Source organism: Canis lupus, chromosome 16, assembly GCF_048164855.1.
Source record: "Canis lupus baileyi chromosome 16, mCanLup2.hap1, whole genome shotgun sequence".
In the NCBI taxonomy this organism is placed as follows: Eukaryota; Metazoa; Chordata; class Mammalia; order Carnivora; family Canidae; genus Canis; species Canis lupus.
This window is the reverse complement of record NC_132853.1, coordinates 51,254,836-51,275,641: the sequence shown is the minus strand read 5'-3', so window position 1 is coordinate 51,275,641 and position 20,806 is coordinate 51,254,836. Positions and strand designations below refer to the sequence as shown.

Below are 20,806 nucleotides of genomic sequence, written 5' to 3'. Positions count from 1 at the left end.
GTCTCTTCAATAAATGGTGCTGGGAAAATTGGACATCCACAAGCATTCAACTCTTGATCTCAGCTCAGGTCTTGATCTCAGGGCTGTAAATTCAAGCCTTGCATTGGGCTACACGCTGGGCATGGAGCCTACTTAAAAACAACAACAATAAAACTCCAAAAGACAAGAAATAGCAAGTGACAGGCTGTGAAGAGAAGGGAATCCCTGTGCACTGTTGATGGGAATGTACTTTGGTGCTGCAAGCATGGAAAACAGTATGGAGGTTCCTCAGATAATTAAACATAGAACTTTTGTATGAGACAGCAATTCTACTTTCTGGGTATGTGTCTAAAGGGAATGAGATCACTATCTCGAAGAGATATGTGCACCCCAGTTTCATGGCAGCATCATATACAAGACATAGAAACAGCCCAAGTGTCCATTGAACAAAGGAATAAAGAAAGGCATTATTATAGATGATAGATGGTAGATAGATACTGCAGGAACCCTGCTCTAGTTCAACTCTCTCGATAATCAAAAAAGACTCTGAGGCCCAGAGTGACCGAGTTGTGATTGTGACCCCATGGACATGTGCGGAGAACTTTAAATTTCAGATGTCATCTCTCTCTGTGTTTTCCCTAAGTGGCCCGCATCCCTGCGATGCAGATAAGCTCATCACTCAGAGGGCCCAGGTGACTCACCCAAAGTCACAAAAGCAATGGCAGGACTGGGCTCAGAACTCAGCAGAAGCAGGAGGGATCTCGCTGAGGGCTCACGCTGGAATGTGGCTGTGGCTCTATCCCTGGCCCCATGAGAGGTCTTCCTGGGGCCTTGGGGGGTTCTCCCAAACCCAGCGTCAGAGGTAGTCATGCCAGGGGAGGGAAGGCAGGCCTTTCTCCTTGCTCATCATGAATTTTCAGGGGATCGGGGCAGCCGCTGATGCCTCCAAGCCACCCCTCTTCTCCCTCCAGTGGCCCTTCAAGACCCTCCCTAAAAGGTTAATTACCCAATCATCCCATCAAAGGAAATTGCACTTTTGTGCCTTAAGGAGCGGTCTGAGCTTCAGCAGCATAGTTATTTATGACCTCTAATAAGCATTTTCTGGGTGTGATTAACCTTTATGCCAGAGTCACACTGGGAATGGGGATGGCAGCTTCAATTCCAGCCACCGCGCTGGCCTGGGGGGGTGGGGATGGGCAGCAGCTGTCAGATCCTGACCCCCCCACCTCCCTCTCTGATGGCCCCTGCACCCTTCCCTCTCTCTGCTCATCCCTTCTTTCCATGCCCTGCCCTGATCAGGGCCATCCCCTTCCTCCAGCCTCCATCCACTTGGAAGTCAGACGCCCGGTTGCCTGCCCCCTGGCTCCTCGTCCCCACCCAGATGCTGAAAACAGCTTTGTGACCTTGGGCACCTCAACTACACCCCCTGTAAAATAGGAAAGGTGAGACCTGCCTCATCGGCTTTCCACAGAGCAGTGTCTGTCCCTGCCAGGGACCCACTGGGCCCTCAGACAGTCATTTTCTGTGATGCTGGAATCGAGCAGCAGCACACTCTCGGCCTCTTCAGAGTTAATGTTCAAGGTTTGGCTCTTGGCTGAGTAGAGGGATTTGTCACTGAGGTACAGGGTTTTCTTTTGGGCCTTGCGGCCGCTGGGCTAGCAACACGAATAAGGCATCACCTAGTGAGTGAGACTGGCGCTTGGCCAGCTTCAGATTCCTAGGGCCATTTTGGTTTTGTCTACCATGTGTTGGGAAATGGTAAACCTCACAACGTCCTGAAAGCTTGGTTTGCCAGAAATGGCTCTGAAAGGGGAACCCTCAGCCAGAGTTAATGACCGAGGGGAGAAGCCAGCCAAGCGGCCCAAGGAAGTGGTGGTTCCTCCAGGCCTAAACCACTTTAGGTTTGCTGTGAGAGAGGATGACATGTCGGATGTGGTGGAGGCCTGGGCCTCTGATGTGACCCCATCCACCCATCCATCCATCAGGCCTCCCTGAGCCTTGGGGGATGCCCTCCCAGGAGAATGGCTGTCATTACACACGACACACTGCATTTCATCACAGGCTTTCACACCTTCTCGTGGGTTTATGGACCCCTGATTAAAAACTCTCAGCCTTAGGGATCCCTGGGTGGCGCAGCGGTTTGGCGCCTGCCTTTGGCTCAGGGCGCAATCCTGGAGACCCGGGATCGAATCCCACGTCGGGCTCCCGGTGCATGGAGCCTGCTTCTCCCTCTGCCTGTGTCTCTGCCTCTCTCTCTCTCTCTCTCTCTCTCTCTCTGTGACTATCGTAAATAAATAAATTTTTTAAAAAAATGTTAAAAAAAAAAAAACTCTCAGCCTTAGAAGGAAGCAAACAATATTCTGGAAAGTCTGGAGGCCTGTTCCCACAATGCAGTAGTCACCTGTTGATGGGGCTAGAAATCCGGTGAACGTGGAAGAAGAGATCATCGTGCAGTGGGGGGAAATATATAGGAAAGTCTCGCTTTTCCTGGAAGTGTGATTCAGAATAAGCCAGCAGCCTTTACAAATCCTTCTGCAGAGCAAGAGGTGGCACAGGCACTGGTTCAATACAGAGCCGACCTTTCCTGAGAGGAGAGGTTGGTTCAGGAATTTTAAGAAGCATTCTTCTTTGCACAATGCACACCCTGTTGGTAGGCAGTGACTTTGTGAACCGTCACATCCAAGATGCAAGGGTCAGGGTTCCAGGCAGCCAGCCGAGGACAGGCTTGCTCTTTGCCCTTTGCATGGCTCTTGGTCTGGTTTTATGATGAATCTAGAGTTGCTCTGCTCCTCTGCACATCCTAGGACATTAAGGTGGGAAGCTAAGATCTTCTGGCCTGTGTATTTGTCATGAGTCAGAACTGAGGGGAGTTAGTGCTTTGTACTGGGGTGATTTCATGCTCTGTTTGTGAGCATTGTGAGCATCGGGGTCCAGTGCCACGTGCAGGGGGGGCATGAGTACATTGACGAAGTGACTGAGTTGCTTTGCTTTGGAGTGCTGGGGAAGGTGCTGCCAAGGGGAGGGCTCTGGAACTGGCTTTTGAGGACTATAGCGCTTTCCAGGTGAGCTGGTAGGCCAGGAGGGGGGTTTGGGGGGCGCAGAGAAACACAAGGACAAAGGTGTGTGGACACCAGCAGGGTCCAGCAGCTGGGCATTGATAAGCAATTCAATATGAATAGAACAAGGTGTGCTTTCAAGGGGGATTTGAAAGATCAGGCACAAAGCACGGTTTCAGGATTAGAAGGATAATGGTGGAATGTCAGGCAGCGGGGCTAATAGTGTCAAAGATGGTGTTTCCAGTTTCTCTAATTGGCCTGGCTCTGGGAGCCCCTCTCCCATTCTCTGCATGTCTGTGTGTCGGGAGATGGCAGAGGCAGCGGTGGGGTGACAGGCTGGAGGCAGGGATTCCTAGCCCCCTTCTAGAAGGGGTCTGCTCTGGCCATCCCAGCAGAGTGGGTCCCTCCCTGGGCACAGCACAGAGCTCTGTGCCGAGCTGAGCAGTGCAGGTTTGTTGGCGAGGACACTACTATTTGCTTATCTAGCAAGAGCTGCTGGCTGGTCTAGGGGCTTCCTCCTCTCTCTCCTGCGTGTTCATTTGGAAAATGAGAGTAAAGAAGAGTAAAGATGGTTCTCCATCTCTCTGGGGACTGTGAAGTTTAATTAGTGATTAATAAAGTGTTGGAAGTTCCTTGGGGCCAGAGGGATGAATGGGTTTGTTCTAATCACTTCCAAGTCCTAGGAACGAGTAAGCTGAGTGTCCCGAGTACTGGGCAAAGAGTGGGGGTACAGGGCTGGGGATGTCCTTCTTAGACTGGAGTTTGGCCCAGTAAGAGCAGAAAGAACTTCTAGGATGTGACAGGAGTGTGCCAGCAAGGGAATAGATTAAACAGAGCCCACTAAGGACTCAGGCACACACTGAGGGGACATGTGGGTGAATCATTAGGGTTGGAGGGGTGCTTCCTGTTGGAGGTTGGGGGCAGGACAGACTCTAGCCAGAGTGGGGAGCATTTGATTCCACCTTGGAGTGGAAGATGGGAGAGAGGGGAGTAGAGCCTGCCTCTATCATGAGACAGGAGTGGAAGGGGCAGCTACTGGGAAAGGTGGGTGGCACTATTGAGAGGGGGCAAGGTAGGAGAGGATATTCTTGGCAGGTGCGCAAGGAAAGCTCACCTCTGAGAAAAGGCAGGTCAGGTTGCTTCTAAGGACTGGGGGAAGGTCCCTGAGGTCCAGAAAGGGTGAGTGGGGAGGAGTCCAAGTGAAGTGGGACATACAGACATTGGGAGGGGCGGGATGGGGGTGTCCAGCTTAGGGAGAGCAAGGCAGGGCAGGGACTAGTGTGAGGTGAGTGAGGCATTCTTCACAAGCGCAAATTTTAAGGGTGTCCCGAATCTCATAATGAAGATAAACAGTATTTTAGTGTTATTACTGATTTTTCCTTTTACCCCGAGCTCCAATATGCCCAGCACTATTATAGAACCTTTTTAAAAAAGTTTTTGATATTTTGTTCATATCAAGGATTTTTTTGCACTAATTTAGAGTTTCAAAAAATACTACATTAAAATATTATATGTCTTTTGGCAGCCCTTTAAATTGTGGACCCAAGATGAGCACCTTGCTTTCCTCACCCTAGTCCCAGAGAGCTGTGCATGAAAGCTATGTGCTGCTAGAGCTGGCCACCACCCTGGCTCTAGTCTAGATAGAGACCTGCTCTCCATAGGACAAGCCCCTACTTCTCTCCCCATCCTAGTTCCTGACTGGGAAGTGGCTAAGACAGCTTCTAGATCTGCCTGTCTGTTTCTGAAGTTCTGGAGTGATTTTTGAAGATTGTATGGAAATGGGCTGGGGCTGAGATACCTTTGCCAGGGGTGCCCAGGAGAGGGTCCCAGGGAGGAGACCCCAGGAAGAAAGAGCAGGGAGCAGGGGTGGTGATGCTGGAGAGCAACTTCCTGTGAGGTTCAGTGTCTCCAGAGCCTGTTCAGGCAGACAGAGCTTCGCTGGTCATCAGCACCCACATCCCAACAAATGGAAGTAGGGGCTGGTTACAATGCCCTCTCCATACCCCAGCCCACCATGTGTTTCTTGTCCCCTTGAAAACCAGATTCCAGGGGAAACACACGTGCCTTGCCTCCAACCTCTGACTAAATAAAAGTCACCAAGTTCAAATCAATCATGACCTATCGAGTGCCGGCGGTAGACCTGAAACACAAAGCAATTCGTTGACGTAGTCAGCAAATTTGAGCACGGTGAACAAAACAAAATCCCTGTCCTTGTGGAGATGCTGTGCGACTCACAAAGGACTTCTACAAACACTGCATCCTTGGAACCTGAGAGGGAGGACCATTGGCATGTAAAGAAACAGGCCCAGAGAGGTCAAGTAACCTGCCCCTGGCACCACAGTGAAACCAGGGCTGGATGCCAGGTCTCTTTTGACTCTAAATCTGTAGGGGGGGGGGTGACCTCAAGGGAGGGGGACGCAATGATTTTGTGAGGGTGTCAGTTGAAGGGGCAGCCCTCCAGGTGTGGGCCTGGCGCACTCCTCCCATGTGGGCTGAAATTCTGGAGTCAGAGTGACATGGAGCCCCCCGCCCCACCCTGGGAGGGGAAGGGGCGGTTCTCCCTGGAGTCAGCCAGGCATCTTTCCAGACATGTCTACACCTTCATCTCTGTGGGCCTCTGTTTCTCATCTGCAAACTGGGCAGCCATCGCAGCCCCAGGGAGGGGGAGAATTAAGTGCCATGGCAGGTGTAGAAGGGCGTGGTGAAGGGTGAGGCACAGTCTGCAGTGACTGGTAATTAGCTGGGTGGGGATGAGGGCCCTCCGAGGAGCACCTGCTGCTCTGGAGGGAGGCCAGCAGATGCGCCATCGAAGGGCATCTATGAGCCCATGAGTGCTCCGAGGGTAGGTGGAAGGGTGGGTGTGAGTGCACGTGAGTTCATATGTGTCTGTGTGTGCCTTCGTGTGTGTGCATGTGCACCTGTTGGGACACAGTTGGGCCATCCTTGGGATCCTAGGCTTGATGAAGGCCCCAGCCCTCAGAGAGAAGGTTCCCCACTGTCCTGGGAACCTGGGTTCCTGCTGTTGTTACTGCCTCCCTTCCAAGCCCTTCTAGAGCTCCGCAGCTCCGGACCTTCCAGACACAGAGGACATGAGAGGAGGGGGCGGGGGAGGCCGGGGTGGGCTGGGCTGGCTGGGAGGAGACAGGTATGAGGGGGAAGCGAGGGGAAGCAGGAAGCTCACGGAGGCACAGTCTAACTGCTTCCCTCACCTGTCTGTGCCCACAGGCTCTCCTCCTCCTGGGGCTGAACCCCATCTCCGCCTCCTTCCAGGACCAGCACTGCGAGAGCCTGTCCCTGGCCAGCAACGTCTCTGGTGAGTCCCCCTCCCCCAGTGGTGCAAGATTCCAGGTCTCCAGAGCCGCCCCTGTCCTCGGACCCCAGGTCTCCCAGGGCCTGCACACAGAGCCGGGCCCCAAGGCAGGAATTGTAGAGATTTCCTCTTTAGAGCTACCCCCTCACCCCCAGCAATCCATCACCTCCCCACAGAGGACTGTGCTCAGGAGGATCCTGAAGTTGGTGGAAGTGTGGTGGGAAAGAGAGCTGCCATTAGGTCACAGCATCTGCCACAGGCACAGGAGGGGCGGGTGGCAAGTGTGCCACGTTGTTATCTTGCCGGCTGTGGGGTGGGCAACAGGGGCAGTCCCCCCAGCCCTTGCTGTGGGAACCCACAGAGCAGAGGGCTGGGCTGTGACTCAGGCCCCCAGCTGCTGTGCTTTGCTGCCAAAAATGCCCAAAGCACAGTGTTGCTGGGTGCGACCTACACGGCAAGCACTGGTGGAAGTATTTGAGATATATTAGCTCCAATTTTCATTTACACCTAGGGAAACTGAGGCAAAGAAAAAACCCAGTAAGTCCCAGGGCCAAGATTTGAGCCTGGGCAGCCTGGCTTCCAGATACATTTTTTAACACCGTGCTCTACACCCCCTCAATAGAAAATACTGCATAACTACAAATATTACTAATAGCTCGTATAGGCACACCATTTGCAAAGTACTTCTGTAGAATTATCTTACTTCTCACAAGAGTTTAAGAGTCAGCATTTGTGCAGGCGAGGAAGCTGGGGCATGAGAAGGTCAGGCCTCTGGCTTCCAAGGCCATGTGTTTTCTAACTTTGGGTGTGGTCCCTAGGCCCTCACCCTGGCCACTTGAACCACGGTCCTGGGGGATGCTGCTGCCCAGCAAAGGTGGGGAGGCCCCTGCAGCTGAAGGTCTTTGGGAGGTGTGCTATTCTTTGGTGACTCGGTTTCCTCTTCAGGTCTCTCCCTGATTCAATCCAACTCATTAATTGAGCATCTATTGTGCACCAGGCCCATGGAAAGCATGAGGGAAGTCAAGCCCACAAACACATGAACTATGTGGTGGACACAGTGTGCTAGTAGAGAAGTAGAAGACATTAGCTTCTGAGCCTGGGCCTGTGGGGAGAGGAGGCTGCCATCCGGCCTGCTGGCCCTTCACTATGGGAGGAGCCTGGGGGAGAGGAAGAGCCCCGGACTTGGAGATGGCCAACTGAGTGCCATGCTCACCATGGGGATGTCTTGTCCTTCTGCCCTTGGGGCCCCTCTAGCAGCCCCAGGGATGAGCATGCTCTTGCCCCCCTTGAGCCTCACTTTGCCCAAACTACAATGTGGGGGGTGAGTGGTACCAGCCTCAAGGATCTATAACAAATAAATGCACTAAGTTTTGTGGCAATATGTCACAAGCTGTAGAGAACCACACCACTACTGAGTATTGTTTATTATTGTTAACATCGGCAGGCTTTTGAAAGTGCTACCTGTGTAGCTAGAATGTGAAGAAGGCATTTGCCATGAATTGCCCACTCCACTGGAGGTGGCAGGGAGGATAGATCAGAGGTGGCATGAATCCAGAAAGGCTTCCTAAAGGAGTAGTTTTCACAGTAGTCTCTGAGAGACCCAGAGTGTGAATGGGCAGAGAAGAGCCAATGCTCTGAGCCAAAGCTAGAGTTGACTGAAGAACAGCAGGTGGCTTTGGTGGAGACAGGGGAGGAGTGAGGAGGGAAGAGCAGCAAACCTGGGGAGGTTATTGGGAGCCTGGAGCATCTGGCTGTAAAGTTGGCTAAGCTAGGCCATGGGGAACAAGACAATTCTTGAGCAAGAGTCTGGAGTTCTAGCAGAGAGCGACACGGAGGGCAACCTGTTCAGGAGCTGAGTCTGAGATGAAAGGCCCTGCCCACAGCTCTCCATGCACTGGGGCCAGGTCAGCCTCCATTCACTTGCTCACTGTGCGTGGAGGAGAGGAGTGACATCTCTGAGTCCACGCAAGTGTCACCTGGCCTTGGAGGCAACAGGCCATGATGAATGTTGTTCATTCCTCAGTGATTTGTACCCTGCACCCCTACCCTCAGCCCAGACCAGCCTGGCCAGCTTCATGGCATACAATCCATCACCCTCCACAACAGCCTCTGCTAACGAGCTATTTGTCTTCCAGTGCCAAGACCTACCTAGACCGATGGGCACTGGTAGAGACAGATGGTGAGGGTGGGGTGGAGGGACCGGGACAGATGGATGGGCGTCTGGCTGGGGTGGCTGGCACTGAGTTGGGGCCTTTGGGGGTCCTCTCACATGCCAGGAGCAGGGAGAGGGTGGGTCCCCAGGGCCAAAGCTCCATCATGTGGCAGATCACAGACTTGGCAGCTCATAAAATCATGGCATGAATAAGACAATAGCAGAAAGTAATAGAATTATTGACTGATGACATCAGAGACAAATGAAACCATATTGTTGACAAGGACCCAGGGTAATCCGTTCCTATCCCCTGTCTCAAGGTCATGAATGTTAATAATGATAGCTAATAGTTCTTTAGTAACTGCTACGTGTTACCATTCTAAGTACTTTAATCTCATTCAATCATCATAACAACATTGTCAGGAAGTACTTTTATCCTCATTTTACAGAAGAGGAACCTAAGGCTCAGAGGGGTTAAGTGTCTTGCCCAAGCACACACAGTTACTAAGCAGTAGCCCCAAGATCTGAACCAAATGGGCCACCATGTAGGAGGCTGCCAAGAGAGCCATAGTGCCCAGGGCCGGTTGTGGCCTGTCATGTGGGTGTGCAGAGTCACCCTTGCAGTTTGCCACACCTAAATGGGGTTCACACACAGCCCCCAATTTCCCTCAGGACCTACTATGTGCCTGGCAGTAGACTAGGTGCCAAGAATGCAAAAATGGAGAGCTCAAAAACCCAAAGGATGGAGGTTCCCACCCACTGGTCCTGATGAGTCACATACCCTGCAAAGGCCTCTTTTCATTCTACCCAGCCCAAAAAGAGGCAGCCCAACCACAAGGTGGCCGAGACAAGAGCAAGACCCTCTGCCTGCCTTCTGCCACCCTCTCCATGCTGGATGACCCCGGCAAAGCCCCTGCCCATTCATCCCAACAGTGCTTTCCTCCGAATGGACAAGCGTGTCTGTTTCCGAGGCTGCTCTTGGGCCACCTGGCTGCTCCCCCACTCTGGGCAGCCTTGGCTGAGTTCCTCTCTTGAACTTAACCACACAACTGCAGGGCTGCTGCTAAGTGCCCACCTACTCTGGTTCATTCAGAAACTGCTGATGGGACTCAAAGTAACTGGGGACAGGAAGCAGATTCTGATTTCCTTCTGAAGTTACCTACTACAGAAGGATCTGCTGAGCGCTTTTGTACACTGAGCCCGCTGCGGAAGGAGCTGTGTAATCTACTTGGGGTGAGAAACCAGTGTCCGATTGTACACAAGCATTAAGCAGGCCACCTTCAAAGGATTCTTATCAGGTTCATTAAAATAGGCCCCCCAGGCCCCTGACTGAGCAGGGGTTTTGTCAGAGGCAGGAGGGAGCTCTCCATGTTGTTCCTCTCTCCTCTTCCTTCCATTTGCATGGATTTGGGGTGGTCTAACCACAGTGCTCCAATGAGCATTGGAGTGTGCATGTGCGGGGATGGAGGAAGATGCAGGACCAGTCTTAGGTATTACTTTTGCCCACTTGGCTCCACCCTTGCCTCCAGAGAAAATGCTGAAGGAATCTAGCTTCCTAGATTCATGAATGAAGGGGTGAGCTACCAAGTGACAGAAATGTAAAAACCTCAGACACGCCAAGTACACAGTAGCCTCAGGGCTTCTGTACTCTCTGTTCCCCCTGCCTGGAACACTCTTCCCCCAGATGTGCACATGGCTCCCTCCCTCCCTTCCTTTAGGTCTCTGCTTAAAGGTTAGCACCAAATTTTAAGATTTTTATTTATTTATTCATGAGAGACACACAGAGAGAAAGGCAGAGACATAGGCAGAGGGAGAAGCAGGCTCCCTGAGGGGAACCCAATGCAGGACTCGATTTTAGGACCCTGGAATCACGCCTAAGGCAGATGCTCAGCCACTAAACCACTCAGGTGTCCCAGCACCAAATTAAAATAGCATCCCTGTCAGTCTTTACCTTCTTTCCCTGCTTGCTTTTTCTTCATAGCATTTCTCACTGCTTAACAGATATGTCTGTCTGTCTGTTTGCCACACCCCTTGCCTCCCACCAAGGGCAGAGGACTTATTTTATTCATTACTGTATTCCTAGCCCCTAGAACAGGTACCGTGTCCCTTGCTCCTAGAAAAAAAATTTCTCAGGTGGTCAGTAAAAACTTGTTGAATGAAGAATACTTATTATTCCTCCCATTTATGACTTAATTGGCCAGGAGGATTGTCCTGGGATAGGTTGATGTGGGGAGGAGTTGACTTATAATAGTAGCTCAGGCTTTCTGCTCCTGGCTGGTAAGAATCAGAGTCCGCAACAGCTCTGACCTCTGGGTCTTCCTAGCCCTCATGCCAAGTGACACTGAGACCTCCCTTCCTTCTTCTCCCCCTTCCCAACTAGGACACCCATCCCTCCCCACCCTCAGCACCCCTGGAATAGTTTTTCCCTGTACTTTTCTCTCCCAGCTTTCAGCATACCCTTCCCTGCTTTACTCTCTGTGTCTTTGTCTCCTTCTATTTCCTCTCACTCCCTCCACTTCTCCTTCCCCACTTGCTCCTGCGCCCCCCGCCCTTTTCTTCTCTTCACGTGGTTAAATGGATTGACTAAGCGGGGTGAGTTTCCTGAAGCGCCCTTCACACTGCCTGGTATGAAGGACACAGCAGTGTCCAAAGATCGTTGGTTGTTGGTTCTCCGGCCCGGAGTCCCACGCGCCCTTCCCCTTCGAGGCCGGGCTCCGCAGGATCCCCCGGGACCGCGTGCCTGCAGGCCGGAGCTGAAAGAGCTGAACTCTTCGGGGAGCCCCGACGTAGGGCACTTTGCAGGAAGGCGCCTTCGGGGCAGTCGGGCCGGGAAGTCCAGGGGGCAGCGCCCTCTGCCAGGACCGGCGCCTGAGGCCCTGTCCTGCAGCCTCCTCCCTTCCCTCGACCTCTGGGCCCTCCTCGACCCTCTTCTTCCGGCCTCCTTTCCTCTTCTAACCCCCGCCTCTGGCTCCGCAGCCCTCTCGCTGCGTCCACAAGCCCAAGCCCTCCCCTCCGGGGCTGGTGTCTCAGAGCCTGAGCCCCTCCGCCGCTCCTGATTGGCCCTGTGCCTCTGGCCACGCCTCCTCTGGCCACGCCCCTCCGCCAGACCCCGCCCACCCAGCTCTGCCGGGGGCAGGAGTGGTGCTGGTGGTTTCTGTTCATTCTTGAAGCCTTGTTCCTCCCTTTCTTCCTGTCTCGCATAGTCTTCCATTCCGTCCAGGATTTTCTGGGCTCTTAATGTAAAGGTCATGTCCACCGCAGTGTTGCCCGACGCCCTACCCCCCACGTAGCCTTCTGTGAGCTGCGGGGGAGCAGGAGGGAGAGAGGAGAGAGGGAAAGAGGGAGTGGAAAAGACACACACACAGAGGCGTTGCGGGGGCAGCAGGGGCTAGAAACAGTACCACCAAATGCTATGAGGGCCAGTGGCCCAGACTGGGGACCTCTGTGGTGCAGTGGGAAGAGCCCAGGTCAGGTGTCAAAGCCAGTGTTCAAATCGTGCTTCTGCCTCTGAGTGTTTGTGTGACTACTGGGGCCTCAGTTTCCTTACGTGTAAATCGGAGAGAATTAGCACTCACGTAGGCAGGTGTTAGGGAACCCTAATCCATAGGAGACTAGAAGTAAATAACATCTGCTCTATTTCCTCCCAGATACCTCCCCTCCAGCTGTGGGTGGGTCAGGGCTCTGGCCATCTGCTGGTGACTGGTGATCAAGGTCAGAAAGGTCACCTGCTTGGTAGCTGGTTTCCACCTTGGCTCTAAGCTGGTCCTGGTTGTGGCTGGCGCCCAGTCCTGCCCAGTCCTGCCTGACCCTCTGTTCTTTCCCAAAGAGGTTCTGGGGAAGTGTCCAGGGCAAGAGAGAGAAGAGGGAGGGGGTGGAGGGCAGCTCCTACACTGAGAAAGCATGATAGACAAGTTCTGGGTGCTGCCACACATGATGTTCCATGAAGTCTTCCCCGCCCCCAGCTCAGATGACACTGTGAGTGAATGAGTGAGCGAGTAAGTGAATGAACAACCGTCTGAGGAAGGGACAATGATGTCGCTAAATCAGATGGTATATGCAAGGTACCTGGCATGTGCCTGGCACACAGCCCTCAAAAATGTCTCTCCCTTCCCCGCTGCCTCCTTGGCTTTCTCCCCTCCCTTTGTTGGCACAAAACATGGCATAATGGAAAGAGCGTGTAGTTTAGAGTCAAAAACACCTGGCTATACTTCTTGGTTCTTTCACTCATTGACCCATGACTTGGAGCAAGTCACTTAACTTCCCTGTGCCTCAGTTTCCTCGTCTGTAAAAAGGGACTGATGACATTGGAGGGTGGATGAGGATCCATGAAATAGATGAGGATGGGCCTTGAAAAAGCAGAGCATGTTCCATAGTATTATCCCTCCTTCCTCGTGGCCACTTGCCTCTAGCTTCCCCCGCCTCTGGGCTCAGCACAATGGGCATGACCCATGAGAGATTACAATCGCAACTTGCTTTTCTCACTCCCCTACCCACTCCTTACCGCCCCGTGATGCCATTCACGGAGGCTGCAGTGTGGCTCAACGCCAAGGCCTGGCCTGGCCCGCCAACTCCTCGTGTCCATGAAGCTCCAATCCAGACTTCTTTCTCTTCAGTTAAACCGCTTGGTCTCAAAGCCTCTGCCCCTAAGCCCCAGTTTGTAGGAACACCCTATGAATAGCTTTGATTAGAAAGAAAAGCCAGCATTGGGTACCAGAGCTGCTCGGCACTGCCCTGCATCCGTCAGGGAAAAGATGCCAATCTAACCCAGAGCTGTTTCCTGAGAGACTGAGTACGGTGGGGAGGAGCAGGCAGGTGGGCCCCAGCCAGGGCTTGGCAGCTGCTGACGCCCAACCCTGAAGAGGCTGCCCCTGTATTGGTTCATGGCTCTTCCTGGCTTGTCTGTGCATTCTTGCACCAGTCCCAAGAATTACACAACTCTTCCCATTGGGATCAACACACTGGGTCTCAACAGGACTGGTGTGCCAGCGTTTTGTGGAAGAAGGGCATCAAAAGGCAGAGAAAAGGGCAGTCCGGGTGGCTCAGCAGTTTAGCACCACCTTCGGCCCAGGGCGTGGTCCTGGAGACCCGGGATCGAGTCCCACGTCCGACTCCCTGCATGGAACCTGCTTCTCCCTCTGCCTCTCTGTGTGTGTGTGTGTATACGCGCGCGCGCGTGTGTGTGTGTGTGTGTGTGTCTCATGAATAAATAAATAAAATCTAAAAAAAAAAAAGGCAGAGAAAGAAGGGGCAGCATCAGGAGGAGTGACAGGGCCATCCTCAGTCCAGCCTTTACTCACTGGAGACTAAAAGCCTCCCTATCTCCAGAAGTATTACTGTGGCCTCAACTTTCCCCCAATGGACACACATACACATGTGCACACACTCCACTCCAAAAAGCTCTTCAAAAAGGGAAAATATTTGGAAGGAGACTTTGACATCATTTTCTGAGTTACAGACCTCTTTGAGAATCTAATGAAAGCACATCCTTTTCCCAATTAAGATGCACATATACACCAATTTTTTCATCTAACTTCAGAGTCTCTATGAACCTTTAAAGCTTCCACTAGACTGAGATTAAGAATTTCCCATCAGATCCAACCTCTTCATTTTATTATAAAGACACAAAGGCTGGGGCACCTGGGTGACTCAGCTGGTTAGGCATCTGACTTTTGGTTCCTGCTTAGGTCATGATCTCAGGGTCCTAGGATCAAGCCTTAGGGCCTGCACTTGGCATGGAGTCCACTTGTCCCTCTCTTTCTACTCCTCCCTCAGCTCACTCTCTCTCATATATTAAAAAAAAATCTTAAAAAAAAAGAGGGACAGCTGAGTGGCTCAGTCAGTTAAGCATTTGCCTTTGCCTTTGTCTTTGGTTCACATCATGATCCTGGGGTCCTGGGATTGAGCCCTGAGTCAGGGAGGTGGTGGTGGCGGGGGGAGCTACTTGGCAGGGAGCCTCCTTCTTCCTCTCTTCCTCCCTCTCTTCCTCACTCATGATCTCTGCCTGTCTGTCTTTCTCAAATAAATACATTTTTAAACATCTTTTAAAAAAATCAAAAAATAAAGATATTATTTTTTTAATTTTTAAATCTTTTTTTAAAAACTTAAAGAAAAAAAGAAAAGAAAAGACACGAAGGCTTAGAGAAAGCAAGCGACATGCCTGTGGTCACACAGCAAGTTAGTAGCAGAGCCCAGTGTGAAGTTAGTGCTCCAGACTACTGGTTCACTGTCCTTTCCACCGCCCCCCCCACCCCGGGTATCTCTCCCTCTTTTTTCTCCCTATGGTTCCCTTCTTGATCAGTCCTCTGCTAGGGCCCAGCACAGTCCAAGCACAAACACTGTATGTCCATTAAATGTGGTTATCAGGCCACAGAAAAGCTCAGCCAACTTCGTTTAACTGGCTCCTCACTGTAGAACCAGAGCAGATATGGTTTGGTTTCCTGGATGTGGGAGGGGGCTGGATCAAGGACTGGTCTCTTTTAGGCTGTTCCAGACTGTGAAGTCTCAGAGGTCCAATCTATACCAAATGAGGGCCCAAGAGAAGTGTCCTCGGGCTACAGAGCAGAGGACCTGAAGTGTGTCCAGCATTTTCTCTAAATGCCAGTCAAGACCTCAGCTTTTAACACCACCTTCGGCTGTCTTTGTTCCTCCTCTACTCTGGAACGAATGCTGGATCCCTAGTGCCATAGCATCAAATTCAGATTCCTTTCCTTGTTGTCTCCTCTGCTTAGTATGAGGTCATCTCTACACTGAGCTCATTGCTCCCATGATGTTCCCAGTTGGTGTGTGAGTGTGGGGAGGTGGGGAGGATCCCGGAGTAGGGATCTTGCTCTGGCTCACCAGCTGTCTCTGCCCCCCCAGGACTGCAGTGCAATGCATCCGTGGATCTCATTGGCACCTGCTGGCCCCGGAGCCCTGCAGGGCAGCTGGTGGTTCGACCCTGCCCCGCCTATTTCTACGGTGTCCGCTACAACACCACAAGTAAGGGAGCCCGTGGAGGGCGGACCATCTGCTGGGAGGCGGGACAGAATGGGGAGAGCTTGGGACTTGTTGGAGGTGGGGGGAATAATAATGACAATGACAACACTATAATACCTCTCGTGGATACAACCACCATTTACCAAAGGCCAGCTCTGTGCTCTTTACCGCCGATTCCCACAATACCCCTGGGCGATGCTACATGTAACCATATAGTTCTCATTATATACTGAGGCCTCCACGGCTCAGAGAGGTTAGGGAACTCGCCCAAGGTCACCAGCTGGTAAGAGGTGAAGCTGGAATTTGCCTGCAGGTCTGTCTGACACTTTCTTCGGCAATTGACAAACTGGTCAGGGATAAGCCTGCAACCACCCTATGAGGAAGGGCAGGGATCATCAGAATAGCCCCCACTTTGAGCTCAGAAAGATTAGGAGGTCTGTCCAGGGCCCTGCAGCCAGGAGGTGGGGGACCTAGTTTTAGAGCCACAGGCGGGGGGCTTAGCCTTACAAGCAGGCTCACAGGTCCGGTAGGGGTGAGGGGGGACTGCCCAGGGTCTTCTGGATACTTGATTCCCATGTAAACACCTTGCTACCCTGAGGCCCTGAGCCCCTACCTCCAGGCTTTGCAGCTCCTTGTTATACCACCTGTCACCCTCAGAATTAATTTGCTCACCCCTGTCAATGACTCACAGCTCCTGCTCCTGAAGAGAGAAACAGCTGCAGGCCAGGGGCCCTGTCCTATCTGAGGGAAGGGTGGGGGTCCCTAGGTGGGTTCTTGGGGTCCAGTGAGCCTGGGCTCAGAGGCCCAAGGTGGGGACCAAGGGTGCCCAGATACCAAATAGTTCACTTGGAAACTTGCCAAGTAACCTTAATACATTTTCTCCCTCTCATGGCCCTTTGGCCCGTGGTCTGACAATGGAGAGGGCTGGATGGCATGGCTTCTAAGACTTAGTTCAGCTTAGAACCCCCACGTTCCTCCTCCTGCCCCTCTGCTTTGCCAGCTAGATTAAGAACATTAGGGTTGGTAGCTGCAAACAAGAAGGGGCCGGAGGGCCCTGGGGAGGCACTGGGACTCGGCAGGAGGCTGGAACAGCCAGAGCACACAGCTTCATGTGTCTGCAACCACTTCTTGGACCCTAAGAGGAGGGTGGGGGACCCTGAGAGCAGGTAGGGGGAAGGGCAAGAGGACCTAAGAGAGCTTGGTGTGCGCTGTCCACCAGCCTCCAGTTTAGTAGGCCCATTCTACAATTAGGAAATGGAGGCAGAGGCTGACAGCTGCCCAAGGTCACAAAGTGTGGAGGCAGGGCCACAGCTGCACTCAGTGCATGCATCCAGTCCTCCTGGAGCTCCCAGGGGCTGCTGCCTGGTGGGGGACAGAGAGGCTGCTCCCAGGAGGAGGCCCTTCTGTCTCTCCATGGCACTGGTCCTGTCGATTTCACCTCCAAAGTGACTTTCCTGTCTGAGCCAACTTTCTCATGGGATGGAGATCCCATGGGTGCACCACTGCCCTGGTCCAAGGCACCGGCTCTCTGATCCTGGTATCCCATCCTAGCATGCTCTTGCTTGGAGTCAATGCTCTCTGGGGCCCTATTGACTCCGTGGTTGTGTCCACACTCCTGAGTGGGCCGGCCAGGCTCCCTGTGGCTGCAAGCCCTGCCTCTCCACGTGAGCTCGTGAGCTCTTATCTCCAGGGGTGACTTGACATGACCCCAACAAAGACTTCAGTGCCTGGGCACTTGCTGCTCAATTAGCCAGCCCTGCCTTAAGCGGAAGCCAAGCATCCAGGGTTCTAGCCCCAGCTCCACCTGTAACTGGCTAAGGAGCCCCCTGCACTGCCCTTTCCAGGCCTGTTTCTCCACCTGCAGGATGGGGGAGAGGTTTGGGTGAGATGCTCTCTCTGCTCCCTTGCTCTTCCCTCTCTGATCTCAGAAGAGCTGGGGGTGATGGTCCTTGGACGTGGACGCAGGGCTAGAAGACTCTCCCTCTGCAGGTGCCCCCCACTGCCAGGAAGATGAGGGACACACCCTGTAATCAGTAGTGCCTGGGAACCCAGAATTGTACCTAATCATTAGGCACTAATTAATTCATTTACTGATGAGGCCCTGCCAGGACTTCCAGGCCTTCTCCATAATGCCCTCCCTCTTGCTGCATCTGATCTTCAAAGGGATGGGAAGCTTTTCCAAAAATATCCGTTTTCCCGAGACTCTCTGGGAGGACTGCTCAGCTCAGCAATTAAAGACAAGGAGGTCGCATCCTCCCTGGCAACAACTTGCTGCGGGTGGGGCCTGCTTTTTCTTTCAAGATCACCTCCTCCCTTCCCACCAAAGCCTGCTCCCTCTGGATGACCTGGCCTGGGAGGGGATCCTGGCTCCTGCCCCACATGTGGGGTGCGAAAGGGGAGCTTGAGCCAACGGGGCATCTCCTGTACCCCCTTCCATTACCCTCTTTGAGAGGGATACGTAATGTGTCCAGAATCTTATATGACATTATATAAGTAACAGTTCAAAGACAATAATAATGAAAATAATAGTGCATACCACGTGCCAGGTAGAGCTCCAAGCCCTCGGCACACTCAGCCACTGAGGAAGGAGCCGTTGTTAAGTTTATTCCTATCTTGCAGATAAGGAAACCAAGAGATTGTGTGACTTGCCCAAGGTCACACAGTTAGGAAGGAGTGGCACCAGGATTTGAACCTGGGCTACTTGGGTTGAGAGCCGTGCTCTTCACACTACTCCATGCTGCTTCTCTCAACGCAAGACCACCTCCCTATTTCCATGCCCCCTACCTGTGCCTCTTCCAACCAGATCTCTGCCCAAAGTCCCTTTCTCTGCAGACATTCCAGAGTGGCCTGGTCCCAGGCACATCTGGTCTACAGAAGGTACACTGGATTCCCCTGGCTTCTTGCCTCCTCCCAGACCTTCCTGAAATCCCAGTCACTGAGCCCTCAGCCCTCTAGTAGCTTATCCCTCATTTAGCAATTAGGAGAGAATCAGCAGCTCCTTGGCCAACTCTGCCCAAGGGCTCAGCTCCGCTGGGAAAGGAAGCTGAGCAGAGCTTTAAAAATGCATTTAGCCTCATTTCCCCACTGGCATGCTGCAGCCTGAACAGCCTCTCAGCAGTGTGGCTAGGGAGCACGTTCTGTTAGAGAGGCCTCAGCCTTGCGGTCCTTGGGGCCAGACCACGGCTCCCTCTTTCCTGGTGGCAACAATAGCTCCCCCATCACCCTCCCCATCATCTCTCTCCTGTCCTGCTGCTGCCAGCACGGAGGCAGGCCCAGGCTGGACTGCTCCCTTGGGGGATCAGCTGGCCAAGCCCTTCCCCTTACAAATGACAAGAGGGGCCTCAGCGGCTCCAGAGGCTGGTGGGCTGAGGTCATTCTTGCAGCCCAGCAGCACTGAACTGGGCCTAGGGCACCCACTCTGTCTCCCATGCAGTGTGCTGCCCCTGCCCAGGCTCCGGGTTCAGGGACTGGGACTCAAGCAGCTTCCCCAACCATCCTCAAGCCCTGCTGGGGTGGGGATGTGGCGTGAGAGTCAGTGTGAGCCATGAAACGGCCTGCAGCAAGGGGTTGGCTCAAGATTCAATTTCTCTTCTAGCCAGTGCTGCCTGGACTCAGGGCCAGAATGAACTCTAGGAAACATATTTAAAGCCACCAATGCCAGAGGGGTACAGGGTGGGGCAGGGTGACCTCTGCCAGCAAAGGAGAAAAGACTCCAGGTTTGGATCTCCCTTGGTCCCTTCCTTACTGGATTTTAAGGCCCTGGTGCCTGCTGGGCGTACAGGCAGGAGGGAGGGTGAGAAGGACCCCGGATGCAGTTCCAACCACCCCAGAGCCCTGAAGCCAGGCCTCATCTCAGAGCACAGGGCTCCTGCCCATCTCTCTAGAAGGCAACAGGTTCCAGGCCACAGTCCAGTTGGGTGGCTGCACAGAACCCTACACCTCCCTGGGCTGCCCTCCTGCCTTCCCCCTAAGTGCCATGTGCCAGGCTGGGAGCTAGTTGTAGTGGATCCTGTGGGACCCACCCCCTGTGACATCCCCAGCACACTCCTGCCATGCATCATTTTCTGTACTAAGAATCCCCCACATGACCCTCTAGCATACATCCTACTGTTGGAGAAATGCCACCACAAGGCCCTTCCCCAACACCTGCCCTTTGAGGCCCACCCCATGTGAACACTGCCGTGTGAGGATCCCCCACGGGAAGCCTCACCACGGGTAGTCACTATATGAGACCATCATTTCAGTGTGCCACGTGAGCTGTCACCACACACCCTGCCACCATATCATGCCCAGCCTCGGCAAGGGAGCATTGACTCATCAGATCTCACCATCCTTCTGCTGCCGTGCGAGATGCCAAAATGGGACATTTCTCAGAAGGGCACCCACCACATAATCTGCTGCCGTAGAAGGCCTTGCAAGGAAACAGCTCCAGCAAGCTGGTCAGGCCTGCCCATGAACCTGTCCCATGGACATGATCATAGCAGCCTGGGTGGGCAGAACCATGGCCCCATGGACAGGCACTGGGGCTGCCACTGAGCCCCTTACTGGGGCCAGTGGGCAGAAAGAGGCTAGAAGATGGGGTAGTAGGAAGCCACTCTCCTTAGCTTCAACCAAGAGTCCCCAGCAAGCAGGCCCTGTGTTGGCCCAGATGGATGGATAGATGGACGAACCAATGGACAGATGGATACCTGGGTTGCTCTTTGGGAGAGGAGCCCATGGGTTACCCTGACTCTCTCTCCTTCTTCCAGACAATGGCTACAGGGAGTGCCTGGCCAATGGCAGCTGGGCCGCCCGCGTGAACTACTCCGAGTGCCAGGAGATCCTCAGTGGGGAGGTGAGGCTGTCCATGTGGTTGGTGGGTCAAGCCCCAGCTCAGGTCTGGGCCTGCTACGTGGGCCCCGGGCCTGTGAGGAGCCATCCCCAAGGGAGGCTGAGCTGAGAGGGCAGCAGCTGGCTCTGACACAGATGAGTTGGGTCCATGCTCCTTCCCTCCTTCCACCTGCATTTCCTGGGACAGATTTTCATCCATTCCACACCACGCACCTGCATAGCACATCCGGGACCCACCAGGGGGCACTGTGTCAGAATCAAAGATGGGGGCGGGGAAGCAGTGCAGTTGGAAAGAGCCCTTGGAGAGCTTTGAAATATTTAAATGTTTTTGAGAAGATAATGCTTACATATGATACAAAATTCAAAAGGTACAAATGAGAACACAGAGTAGTCTCCTTCCCACCCTGTCCCAGCCACTGGGTTCCCTCCCCGGAGGTAATGCCAGTTTCTAGGTGCTCTTCCAGACATTGCCTGCATGTGTGAGTGATTTTAAATATATATATA

General features: G+C 53.2%; 1 protein-coding gene across 4 annotated transcripts in view; it reads left to right on the top strand.

The window, feature by feature from the left end:
- CRHR1 (corticotropin releasing hormone receptor 1) overlaps positions 1–20,806 on the top strand; it is a 49,237-nt gene that overhangs the window by 16,432 nt on the left and 11,999 nt on the right. For 3 of the 4 annotated variants that reach the window (XM_072781313.1, XM_072781312.1, XM_072781315.1), the window contains exons 2-4: positions 6,261–6,348; positions 15,356–15,475; positions 20,221–20,306. In XM_072781313.1, the coding sequence (XP_072637414.1) occupies positions 6,261–6,348; positions 15,356–15,475; positions 20,221–20,306 (294 nt within the window). The remainder of the gene's footprint in view (positions 1–6,260; positions 6,349–15,355; positions 15,476–20,220; positions 20,307–20,806) is intronic. The other variant, XM_072781314.1, reaches the window with a different exon arrangement.